At 38.1% G+C, this 13,011-nt stretch overlaps 1 protein-coding gene across 1 annotated transcript; it reads left to right on the forward strand.

Annotated features, from left to right (window-relative positions):
* The first annotated feature begins 247 nt into the window (after nucleotides 1–247).
* On the forward strand, nucleotides 248–4,810 carry LOC139971792 (uncharacterized). The gene is made up of 2 exons (XM_071978527.1): nucleotides 248–767; nucleotides 1,426–4,810. The coding sequence occupies exon 2, from the start codon at nucleotides 1,775–1,777 to the stop codon at nucleotides 4,592–4,594; it is 2,820 nt and encodes a 939-aa protein (XP_071834628.1). The 5' UTR covers nucleotides 248–767; nucleotides 1,426–1,774; the 3' UTR covers nucleotides 4,595–4,810.
* The last annotated feature ends 8,201 nt before the right edge of the window (nucleotides 4,811–13,011 follow it).

Below are 13,011 nucleotides of genomic sequence, written 5' to 3' on the forward strand. Positions count from 1 at the left end.
TAGTAATCTGCAATTGATACAATTGGTACCGAGTAAATTTGACACTGATTTTGATGTAGTAAAGGACATATATAGGGGTAAACTTGCCGCATGTTGGAAGTTTTTCAAAGTATCGCAACACTTTTTGTTTCGCCGAATGCTGGTATAGGCCAATACAATACCCTCTGTGTTTACTCTCTTTATTGTGTGGACTACCAGATATCGATCGGTGATGGGAAGCAAGCCAGTGCTACAGTTAAGCCAAGATTATATAATAGGTCTAGGCATCTTGAATAAATATCAGTCGTTGGTTTGAGAGGTATAACAGGGAGCATAACTTGAGACCAATCGTGTAATTCAATGTACAGGTTACATATTGTATATATAGTGGATACGTGCAAGCTACCGTACAGATGCTTGAATAGTTAGCCTACATTTGAGAGGTCTTCGTTCCTCTGGGATAAGTACACCATATGCGTATGGGTTTGATTGTATATATTTAGATCATGACTTTGTGAAGTGTTTAAGACTCGGGGCGGTGCATTCACAACAAACATTGGTAGACTATCGCCAGCAATAGTAAACCTAGTTGAATGGAGAAAAAATACCACATTCTAAGCTCCTGATATGATTCTATGCATCCAAGTATTGTCACATATGTGTATGGGCAGCTAAACCGGTTGGATCTTATATTTTCACTTATATTTTATCTTATAATCTGGATCTTATATTTTGGGCCTATATACTTTCAATTACTACTCTTGAGTCCGGCTTTTCAGTGACAGGAGGTAAGTCGCAGCGATTGGAATGGAAACATGAATGTATCCTACTTACACACACATACTTAACGTTAAACTGCACAAATGTGCCTAAATATTGTATACACCAGTGATACTTAACTATAAAGAAAACCTTCGCTTCAGAACGCACAATAACGCGAGCAGATGCTATACGAAAGAGTCTATAGGCCTAAGAATGCTCAAAGTAACATGAATACTGCATGGCATGCTTCTAGGTATAGTATAGCGTTAACATCACACTTACTGCATTTTTGTTTCCCAATGTATTATTGGTTCGTGTATTGATGAATCATCGATTACGTTAAGGTTGATCATAGTTTTGGAATAATGAGACCCACGGGCCTATAAAGTTTGCACACAAAATGAGGGAAGTGCCCTACAAAGTTTCCAGATTGTAAGAAATTTTCCGCATATCTTACAAGGATATCTGCAAATTAATTCGCGATATATACAATTCATTTTTCGGTGATATTTATGTGACGTAACGACCTACCGAAGCTTCTCGTAAGAATACATGCGACGTATAGAGTTCTATGATCTTCGTTTGTAAACATCAACATAAAAAATTCTTAATTTGTTACAAGACAAATGTTTGAAGTTACTCATTTTATTATTCTTCATTAAGCTATCTGCTTTTTTTCTTCAGATTTGGCGTGGATGCTTTCAGACTTCACTAGTGTCACCAGTCAATGTAGAGGTAGAGGAAATATCAACATAAAGTAAAGAAAACAGAACGAAAGCTGAATAATGCAAAAGGCCTAAATACGAATTCCAGAAAACACAGTACGATATTTTACAAGACACTACAAGTATTGACAACAGGCATTAAAATTGACTGAAATAGAAAAATTGAGAAAAAAAATAGCAGTTACTATGACTACAATTTCAGGGAGGGAAAACACTGATTATGTCCTTACTAATCATTGACAATGGTTCCCAAACTGATAACCAACAACAATGTGATGTCCTAGGCACAACCCGTAAAGGTTATCACAATGTTGTCGATGATGAGCCATTCAAATGTTAACGATATTGAGGATGATTCGGAGAGCAAGATTGACCAACTTAATGGAAACTCAATTGATAAATTGAAGCATAATTCATTATCCACGGAGAACGTCACAGGCGCTGCGGTTATGGATGAACTGTCGAGAGACTATGGGAAACCCAGTGACGAGCGTTCTAGCGGTATCAACCATACTAATGACGATGATGGTATTGACGAAGATTTAGAGAGGATGATAGAGCAACTAAATGGTCAGCCAATTGGTAAAAAGACGAAAAATTCATCATCTACGGAGAAGTTCAAAGACAATGTCGTAAACAATGTCGGTATCGAGGTGACGGTATCGAGAGACTATCGGAAACCCAAGCACGAGTATTCTTTAAAGGGTATCGACCAAACAAACGATGATGCTATTGAAGAGGATCTGAAACCCAAGCACGAGTATTCCAAGGTTATCGACCATACAAACGATGATGCCATTGAAGAGGATCTGAAGAACATGATAGAGCAACTAAATGGTTATCCAGAGGTTGATAAAGAGAAGGATAATTTATCATCATCAACCACCGAGATGATAACAGCCGATGACGTGAACGATACCGATATCGATCGGATCTTTAGAGACTATCGAAAACTCTTGATTAATCAAGAAAATTCTGAAGAAACAATTGACTTTTCGGACGCTGATTTCTCAACAGGTGGTCACAAGAAACCCACTAGCCACAAGTTGGAGAAAATTGATGATGAAAAAATGGAAGACTATGTAAGGAGACTCACAAAAAAGAAACCACCAGGTCCAAAGGATTGTTTATGTCCAATATGTGGGAAGCTTTTTGGCCGAATTCACTACAAAAAACACATGAGGTTTGCACACTGTACATCCTTAAAGCCTGACGTAAAGTGCAAAGAGTGCGGTAAGGGCTTCACTCACAAATATAAACTCCAACAGCACTCTAAAATTCATGCGGAAGCATGTTTAAAATGTTCCTACCCAAACTGCGAGAAAGTTTTTCGAGTTCGACGTAACCGGAGGAAACACGAGCAACAGATTCATGAGGGTCATAAGAAATTTATGTCGACATGTGGAGTTTGTAGCAAGAAGTTTGAAACAAGAGACGAGATGCTGGCTCATAAAAGTTGGCACAAACCGGAAGATTTCCCTAAATGTAGAATATGCTTCGAAAGACTTAGCAGTCGCGCCCTTAGAGAACTTCACGAGAGACGACATCGAAATGAAACGTTCACTTGTAATTTTTGTGATAAAAAATTCGAACATCAAGCTGCTTTAACAGTCCATCGTAGAATTCACACAGGTGAGCTCCCATATAAATGTCCAAAGTGCAGCCTGGCTTTTTCTCAACAATATTCAAGGATTCGTCATATAAAGACCCACAGGGATGGAGAAAAACTTCTTAACTGTGATCAATGTGACAATCTTTACAGAAGTAAAAGGGACCTCAATAGACATCAAAGATTGCATACAAAGTCCGGCAAAGAAGCTAAAGAAGTTTTGATAAAATGTCCAACATGCACGCTTGAATATCGAACTATCAGAGGCCTCCGAGCTCATCATCTAGAGAGTCATGAAGCCCCATTGTGTGAGGAGGGTTTAGTTTATCAGCCAGTGGTTAATAATACTCGTCCAAGCTCTGCTCCTTCAGTGACATTAGGCTCTAAAAAAGACTCATGTGACGGAAGTACGCCGACAAAAGCTGACGGTGGATATTTGGATTGTGAAACCGAGAGCCCCACAGGAGACCCTACAAAAGACCAAGGAAGTAACTTGGAGAGGTCAATACCTTTAAGTTTTCAGAAAAAGGTCCAGTGTCGTGACTCTGGGCGAAGTTGCGTAGAGGGAAAGGGACAACCAAACCTGTCTACAAACCGTAAGCAAAAGGAAGTTTCTTTTTCAGATTCCAATATTGCACGAATGGAGGAACAAACAGATGGTGGTAGATTCACATATGATGAGAGTTGTCGTTTCATGCAATTCGCTACAGAGGCCGGTGCAATGGGAATGCCTAAGCGTCGGTCTACTCGCAATAAAGTCATTCCAACGTACTTCCCTAGGGAAGAGACTTCAGAAGATGAATCACTTTCGTCTTTCAGTGACGATGAATCTATCTATGAACCTTCGGACGGGGAAGATGAAGAGAAAGAAGATGAAATGAATGTGGTAGATGAAGAGCTGGAGAAGGAAGTTCGACAGGAAGAGGAAGAGGATAAGGAAGAGAAAGGGAAAGAGGTAGGAGAAGACGAACAAAATGAAGAAGAGAATGCGAACATGTTGGACACCGACGATAAAGAAATAATCACCGCTGATATCGCAAGCGAATGGGATATCTCGAACATTAAAATTTCACCGCAATACCCATCAAATGTGAATTCAGTTTCATGTTCTAATAGTGGCGCAGATTTGGAGACGACGGTTGATCGTCATCCAGATGAAGAGTTTGCAGATGAAAACCAATCTCAAACAACCAGTGATCAGAGTACCTTCGAGTTTACAGAAAAAGCACCGGCTTCCCTTTCACCTTCATGCTTGGAAAGACAAAGAGAGGACAGGACTATCGGTACCTTAGCAAACCGTAAATATTTTCGGCAGCGAAACAGACGTGCCACATGGCGTGTTAGAGGTCGTTGTCGTACTGCCAAGCTGCTTCTCCGACGAATTAAGTTAGCAGAATGTGTTAGCGGGGTTATCGTGGTCAAAACAGAGGGTGGCGGTTCCATGGACCAAATCATACCAAGGCCAAGTACAAAGTTTCATTCTCTTAAATGTGAGGCAATGAAGGCTTCTGATAATTAAGGCATTTCAATAACAAACGGAATCATGATTGTAGGTTGCTATATTGTCATTACTATAAGAAAACGATTTTTATTTCATTTCAAAGTTTACTGACAAAGACTTCCATTCCATTAGATGGTACGTTCAATCAAAAGTTTTGAATCTACATATATATCATAATTTTTCTAAGACGAACGACATAGTCGAAATATTAAAGCAAACTGTGAGTGCAAGCAATTATTACTATTTTCGGTAATGTGTGTCATTATCTTATTTCTCAACGAGGCCCTTCGTCCGAGAAGCTTAGTATTCGGTGCTAAGTTTATTGTAATCTAAAATAAGATTGCTTAACGCTCGGTAGCTATGATGCAATTACCGGCGGAACGTAAAAAGCTGTTTAAGCACTTCCGAACAATACTCTCCATACCATTCAATTTACATATACATGTATCTGGGCTTTATAGATGCATTTATTGTTCTCCTGATATTTCCCTGAAGTGGGTGTGACTTTGTAAAACAGGAAACCTCAGGGGCTACCCTGACTATGCAAATTATTAGTAAAAATGTTAACAGATACGCAATTGAATGAATGAATAAACGACTGAACGAAGGGTTTTTGCACAAACACTATCCTGCGGGCAGCACAAGACGTACACGTTGGTGTTTTAATTAAAGAAGTACTCATCGCAATAATTAAAGAGAAAATGTTTCGTCTTTTAAAAGAACAAACTGTAGGACGGACGCGGAGTTCTAGTGGTGGTGGGGGGGGGGGGGGCGTTTCATTATTTAGGGCCACATTTGGCAAATAAAAGATCACCGAACTTAGTATAAGTTTTCGGTTCGAGAACAATGGCTGTGGAGAAAGTGGAATTAACGATATAATTGCTTAATTAAATAGAAACATTTATAAACCATTATCATGTTATTAAATGAAATTCTCTCAGGGACAGGTAACCGACGCACATCAAGAAAAGGGTGTGAAACGTGACCTCTTTTCCTCTTGAACCATATTTACATAACAAACAAGCACTACCTAAACTACCTAGAACTTGTACGTACATGATCAAGGAAATGAAAACAACAAAGCTAATTCATATATATTTTAATTATATTCATAACTTACTATTACTCAAGGGTTATATTTATCACTTATGAGAAATTTCCATGACGACATGATCTTCATTAGCCTTTAAGGTTTGCATTAAATCCGTAAACTTTTTTTTAAACCTCGTTGTTTTACCAAGTGCTATATTTTGGCATACGTATGCAATTGCGATCACACGCTTACACCCCCATGCACCGTCGTATTGAAAACTCTGGTTATAGCCCTGAAGCCGACCGGGGCTTATAGCATAGCAGGAAATGTAACCAGTAAACACGTGTATCAAGGTGCCTGATGTGGATACCAATAAATGAAGCTGGATGTCTGCCGTGATTCCATTTGATGGTGTGATAATGGGGGACCTAGGATGATCCCCCTCCCACCCCCCCCCAAATGAGCTATAGATTATCCAAAAATGTCACCTCTTGAAACCACTCTATACTTTAAGACCACCATCTTTAAGTCTTTGGAATAGGGATGTCATATATGTTCAATGGTAGGAGGATTCTTTAAGATATACGACTCAATTTTCAGCATATACTCCCCAAGTGTCATACATTGTCCTTACCAGAAAGAAAAAGGTTGTGGTGGAGTACCCCTATCAGGAGTCCATAACTGCCGTATAGCACCAGGTGATAGTCTAGGCCTAAAGCTATAGTAACAATCCTAACACATATTACACTCAGCCTATACGCGTAGCTATATATATATAGTAGCATGTGTGTAGTTTCTTTAACATAACCGAACTAGCGCAATGAAGTTCGCTTCCCACATCTGCTTGATGATGTTGAATCTGTCACTTTTGAACGCAATGTGCCCTGTGTAGCGTTTGTTTGTAGGCATGATCTCTTGATGGTCCGGTGGTCCCATCCCCTTTCAATCCCCTCTGTCAGTAAGTGAAGTTGTGGGCTACGGTACCTGTCTTCGTGCATCCAGACGTTAGGTATTACGTGCTGGTAATAACCCCACCAGGGAGGAGCCTGTTGGGGAGGGCTTCGGGAAGGGCTTCGGGGGAGGGCTTCGGGGGAGGGCTTCTCTGACATTATTTTTGAAATAGCTGACGACAACAATTATGCCCAAGACAAGGTACATAACGGATACAAATTAGCTTGCTTTGCTCGCAGGCATTCCTTAATTTTAACTATGTTCTTCTTATGCACTAATATTTCGATATTAACCTCCGTGTTCATCGAGACTTGTCTGCCGCTCCACCCCCTCCCCCACCCTACCTACAAGAAATCCTGGATACGTCGCTGCCGGCGTACATTAGGTGCAACTTAGTATTTGGTATTAGTTACAATGAGTGAACTAATCGCGGTGTCTTGTAATCAACGGGAGAGATACCAAACTTTTAGAGAGAGAACTAAAATCACCACGGTACTGTCATGACAAATGACAGGATGGTACAATTTATAGTTTAACGAATAACTACTCCAGTTAAAAAATTTAAAAGAAGCATGAACACTGTTGAAATACCATAGAAATGTCAGTCTCGGATCAATACAAATGGTCGCCCTATCAAATTTGTATCGAAAATGATTTTATCAATTTATCAAAAGTCGAACAGTTTTCAAACAGTCTCCTAGATTTCTTTTGATGACGCACCAATTGAACATAAGTGTACCTCTAAACCAGCAATAAACACATCTTTACAACTGCAAGATGTTCTTCGCCTCACTTTTCTGTGATAGAATGAACCACCCGCAAAAAAACCCACATCAACAACCTTCTAAGAAGAAGTGATCAATACTCACTTTTAAAATGTTAAATATATCCGATTTTTTATAAAAATAGTTTTTAATCACCAATCCTTGAATAATCTCTTAGCGGTATGTCTGTATGAAGAATTCATCAGCAGATATATGACCGGATTCCACCAGCTATTACTGTAGCCTGCTAAATACCCACAAAACTCAAAGACGGGGTCCGTGACGTAATTATCGTCGAAAACGTTTAGCAACAGTCTCACGAAGTAAGGTGCAGTCGCGATATAAAGCGCGATAGTGACTATACAGACTGTTCTTAGTCCCTTCAGGTCTAACGGTTTGCGTTGTGGCCTTTGGTTCGATGTGTTGACGATGTCCATTGCGACGGGCTGCTCGTTACCCTCATGGTCTGTTCTCCCTGCAGCTGTGGTATCCGAATACCCTGTCACAGTAGTGGTAGGGGCGACGGTACTCGATCTCATTTTAGCCCCCTGACGACAGGCGATGTACAGTAGGTGAATGTTGGCGTATGTGATAAACAGTACCTCGCATAAAATAAAGACCGCTACGATGGAGATGATAACATCATTAGTAGCGTTGGGATCGTCAGCAGTCGACCGCAATCTACAATAACGATGCCGTACCGAAAATTCGGTAGTGGTAACATTCACTGCTATGTAGGTCGGTAAAATGGAGGCCAATGCCAAAGTCGCTACTACACGACACTTCGTGACCATGATAAAATATTTTAAAGGTCGAGTTACTAGTATGATCCTGTCAAGGTTGAGAATACCTAGCAGCGACAATGAATAAAAAACGAAGAACCCCTTCAATGGATAGGCAACTGAACAAAATAAAGGAAAATTGACAGGAATGTCCGTCAAATTCTCGATATTATCAACAATTAGCACCGAAAATCCTGCGCTAATGTCAACGATGGCCATGAACATTAAAATAAGAGAAGTAGTGTCTCCAAATGACTGGGGTGCTCTTCGAAGAATAATCAAGTTCATCGTATTAAAGATGATACTCAAAAGTCCTGTTATTGTTACACTGGTAGTCCTCAAAATTTGAGGTATTCCTATCCAATGCGATACCTGTCCGGTTGTCAAGGATGGCGTAACCATGGTTGCAGTATTAAATGAATATGAAATCGACATGATGACTTCTATGTACAAAATAACACGTATATGCTGTCGATGATTTCGGCTGAAAGTATATGGCAGTTGCTTCAGCGATTTGATCAATATAATCGCCCGTATATAGGCCTACTATGATCCTTATACTAAATGTTCAAATCATAACACAAAACTGCAAGAACTAATAAAGTCAACTGAGTTAACGATGGTTTTTCATGATTAGATTCAGATCTTTTAGCTATCCCGTTTGGCAGCTTTGATGCAAAGAAAAAATTAGGTTAGACACTCGCATACACACACACACATGAAATAAACGAATTAATCCATAAAAAAGGCACATTACACAATTACGCGTTTGTGTGTGCGGGTCTGTTTTTCTTTGAAATATTTCATGAATTATATTCTGGAATGAAAATAATAGCAAAATATGCAACTTCCACCAGCCATTCCTATTTAATTAAATAAGTGACGTCTCCGTGATTTCGAATAACATGTTCCCAATTAAGTATTCAATTCATATCCAGAGTGGACGCAATTGTGTTTAATCTAACAATAAAGTGAAAAATTACAATATATAACTTGTCCATAGATAAACCTGCTATATATGTATAAGGAGAAAACGCTTCGCGATTTGCGAAAACACTTCAATTGAAATGTGTTACCAAATGGTGTACTTCATAAAGAAATGGACAAACGATTTGCATTTGCATTTAGTTATTATATACGTTTGCAAAAAAAAAAAAGTACAGGGCGCATTGAACAGAAATAATGCTGAACGAATGTCAACAACGACTAAGATGATTGAAAGATAACGTCTGAGTCGTGGAAAAAGTACGTTAAACTAAACGAGACAAGAAAATAATGATTATCGTTAAATTGCCTGGAAAATCCAATGCTAATGTAGAGAAACTCAACTGGAACCACTTAAACGCGGCATCGAATGTCTTTAGTAATGATCATTATTGAAATTTATAGTTATGAATGCAAACATATAATATCGGTACTTTGTTCAACTGTGCGTGCCTTTATAGGCTAAGTAGTCTATACCCTCTAACTTCATATAACGTCATTTTAATTGATGTGTAAAACGTTTTAAACGAAATTTGTGAATTCAATCAGCCTGGTTTTCTCAGTCTAAACTAGTATCAACATATTTTCCGCTCTGTCCACTGGACATAGAGCACTCTGTGCCAAGATAGACGCCAACCAACCAACTCTATATATATATATATATATATATATATATATATAACAAGGAAGGGTCAGGACTGCAAGAAGAGTGCTCTATGCTATAAAAGCAGAGCCTAAACATATAAGTAAATGCCTTGGTAAGTACAGCTGTTACTCGGAGTTTCACGCCCTTAGGGTGGCGATCGTCAGACAACTGAACAAATACTCTCTGCGCGGATATATTCTATGGGGAACACGAACCCTATTTCTTACGTGCACGGTTCATTGGTTTGAGCCTATTGTGGCGACACTTGGAGATGAATTCAGATCTCTTATTGAGTAAATGCGGGTTTTTGGACAGGAGGATACAAAGCTTTTCATCAATACAGAGGTTACATTGACCGGATCTACGCATGCTGGTATTGGAATGCTTAAGTACGCTCCACTCAATAACGAAGGGGGCACCTTTACGCTTCAGGTCCCATATATGTTTGGAAAGCTCTGTTTCTTTCTCGTAACGCTCATGTCGGAATGACTTACTGTGGTTACTGTACCTTTGCTTAAAGGGGCCACTCGATAGCCCTATGTATGATTTGGTGTCATCACCAGTAGTAACATCGGCCCTATATATTACACTGCTCACCAAGCAATTCCCGTTGAGGGGGCAATTAAGTTTTACTCTACAATTGCATATGCGTTGAGCCAGCTGCGGTCTAAGCTCATTTTGTGATAGAAGCCGGTTATTATGGCTGTTGATGATTGATCGCATATTGCCCATACAACTGTAACTCAATTTCACGTTGTTTTTGTTGAAAATTTTGTGGAGCTTGTTTCCTTTCGGGAAGTGCTTGGCGAGTAGTCTGAAAAACAATTTCCCCACATTAGATTTGACATTACGGCTATAAGGTGGGTTAAACCATATTATGTTCCTGGTACGGGGTTTTTTCTGGGTTGCTTCTTGCTGCTCTCCGTACTGTTGTTGTATACTAGGTGGTCGGTGTAGCCGCTATCTCGGAGCGCATCGTTGTATATGGGGGCAGCGTTGTCAAAGATCTCTTCGTTAGATGAAAGAGTGTTACTACTGGTGATGACACCAAATCATACATAGGGCTATCGAGTGGCCCCTTTAAGCAAAGGTACAGTAACCACAGTAAGTCATTCCGACATGAGCGTTACGAGAAAGAAACAGAGCTTTCCAAACATATATGGGACCTGAAGCGTAAAGGTGCCCCCTTCGTTATTGAGTGGAGCGTACTTAAGCATTCCAATACCAGCATGCGTAGATCCGGTCAATGTAACCTCTGTATTGATGAAAAGCTTTGTATCCTCCTGTCCAAAAACCCGCATTTACTCAATAAGAGATCTGAATTCATCTCCAAGTGTCGCCACAATAGGCTCAAACCAATGAACCGTGCACGTAAGAAATAGGGTTCGTGTTCCCCATAGAATATATCCGCGCAGAGAGTATTTGTTCAGTTGTCTGACGATCGCCACCCTAAGGGCGTGAAACTCCGAGTAACAGCTGTACTTACCAAGGCATTTACTTATATATATATATATATATATATATATATATATATATATATATATATATATATATATATATATATATATATATATATATATATATATAATATATATATATATATATATATATATACTGCGGTACACTTTTTTACCATAAACTGTCGACCTAAGGTACATATCATGAGTATATATATATATATATATATATATATATATATATATATATATATACTGCGGTATGTACTTTTTCAGGTGTTCAGCTAGACTGCCAGAAGAAAAAAAGACGTTTAGTCAAAGCATGAAGCTTTCTGATTTCGCACGACAATATTTAGGCATATAGAACATGTTCTCCACATTACATACAGATGTTGAATGCAATATTTATTGTGATGTACTCATCAAAGGTGTTCTGTTATTGTGTGTTCTTCCAATATTGTGGCAGAAGATACTAATTATTATGTAACTTTGGGAACTGTACAATGCAAATAATTTATGCTATAATATATTATAAATCCTAGATATCAAAGTATAAATGAAAGATGAAAGTGTCAAATTGGACAATCCTCCGTGCAGCATCGTCTTATGTATAGCCTATTCTCCATACTCGTATAGGTTTACCGTACATACCACATGCAAACATTATAGGTAGATCTTTTAAGAACTATTTTCAAGTATAATATATATATTAATTAAAATATACAAATGTTGACAAAGATCCACGAAAGTTAACAGCTGTGAGTGTTACAAAATATTAATATTATTTATGACTGCTAGTGAGGAAAATAACTGAACATGATTAAATTTAAATTTGAAAAAGAGACACTATAGCGTTAAATACTATACGTTAATTAGCTTAACCATGCGAGTTTAAAGCAAACAACTATCTTAGTGTTTAACTGACTCAGACATAGTCTATACTTGGTATGTTCCTTTGAATTTCTCAAGTCAAATGACCTAAAAAATATTTGATTGTAATTAACGAAAATTTATAAATTTCATAACTTTATAAAGAATTCATGGATTTTATTGTTTTTAGGTACGTGATTATCATTTCAACGGCATAGAGATAATTTAAAATAAAATGAAAATAAAAATCACTAAGAAATCGAATTCAATAATCAATTCAAAGTGTTAAACAAAATGAATTTGTTTTGTCTTTATTATACATCCTGTTTTCTATTAAACTTCCCAAACAATTAAACTAATTTATTGACTGACTGAGATATATAGAGGAGAAATTTGAATATGTCTTAGAAATTTTGTGTCTTGTTTTTTCTATATTGATAAACAACTGAGTTAGGAACAAGGTTTAATTAGTGGACATTGTACAGAAGAAAAATATAAGAAATCAATTTGATACCATTTAAACAAGGGAATAGAGACATAATTAACATTAGTGGCAGAATTTGGAAATTTTAGAATATATCTTTGCATGAAATTTGTGTTTCGGCTGCAAGGGTGCTCTGTCTTTTCTGAACCTTATTTTTACATCATCATGATTTTCACAAGATTAATTCATATCGACATATAAACAACATTGAGTTATATTTACAGAAAAGTAAGACCAAAGTTTGTTGTGAAAACGACGTCACCTAAAAATCACTATGAGCTTCATACATTTAGCACTTCCCAAGAAAGAAGTATTAAAACATAATTGCAACAACCCCTTCTCCTGACCACCCACTCCCCTCACCACCGCCCGTCCGCATCTAAAAGAACTGGAACAAAACAGTAACATTCCAACAAAAATGTCACCACTATTCGGCCTTATCACTGAGTAACTTTTAAAATGCC

Source organism: Apostichopus japonicus, chromosome 8, assembly GCF_037975245.1.
Source record: "Apostichopus japonicus isolate 1M-3 chromosome 8, ASM3797524v1, whole genome shotgun sequence".
Lineage (NCBI taxonomy): Eukaryota > Metazoa > Echinodermata > Holothuroidea > Aspidochirotida > Stichopodidae > Apostichopus > Apostichopus japonicus.

What these genes read in the sequence shown, in the direction of transcription:
- LOC139971792 (XM_071978527.1), top strand. Translation starts at nt 1,775, where the DNA reads ATGTTGTCGATGATGAGCCATTCAAATGTTAACGATATTGAGGATGAT.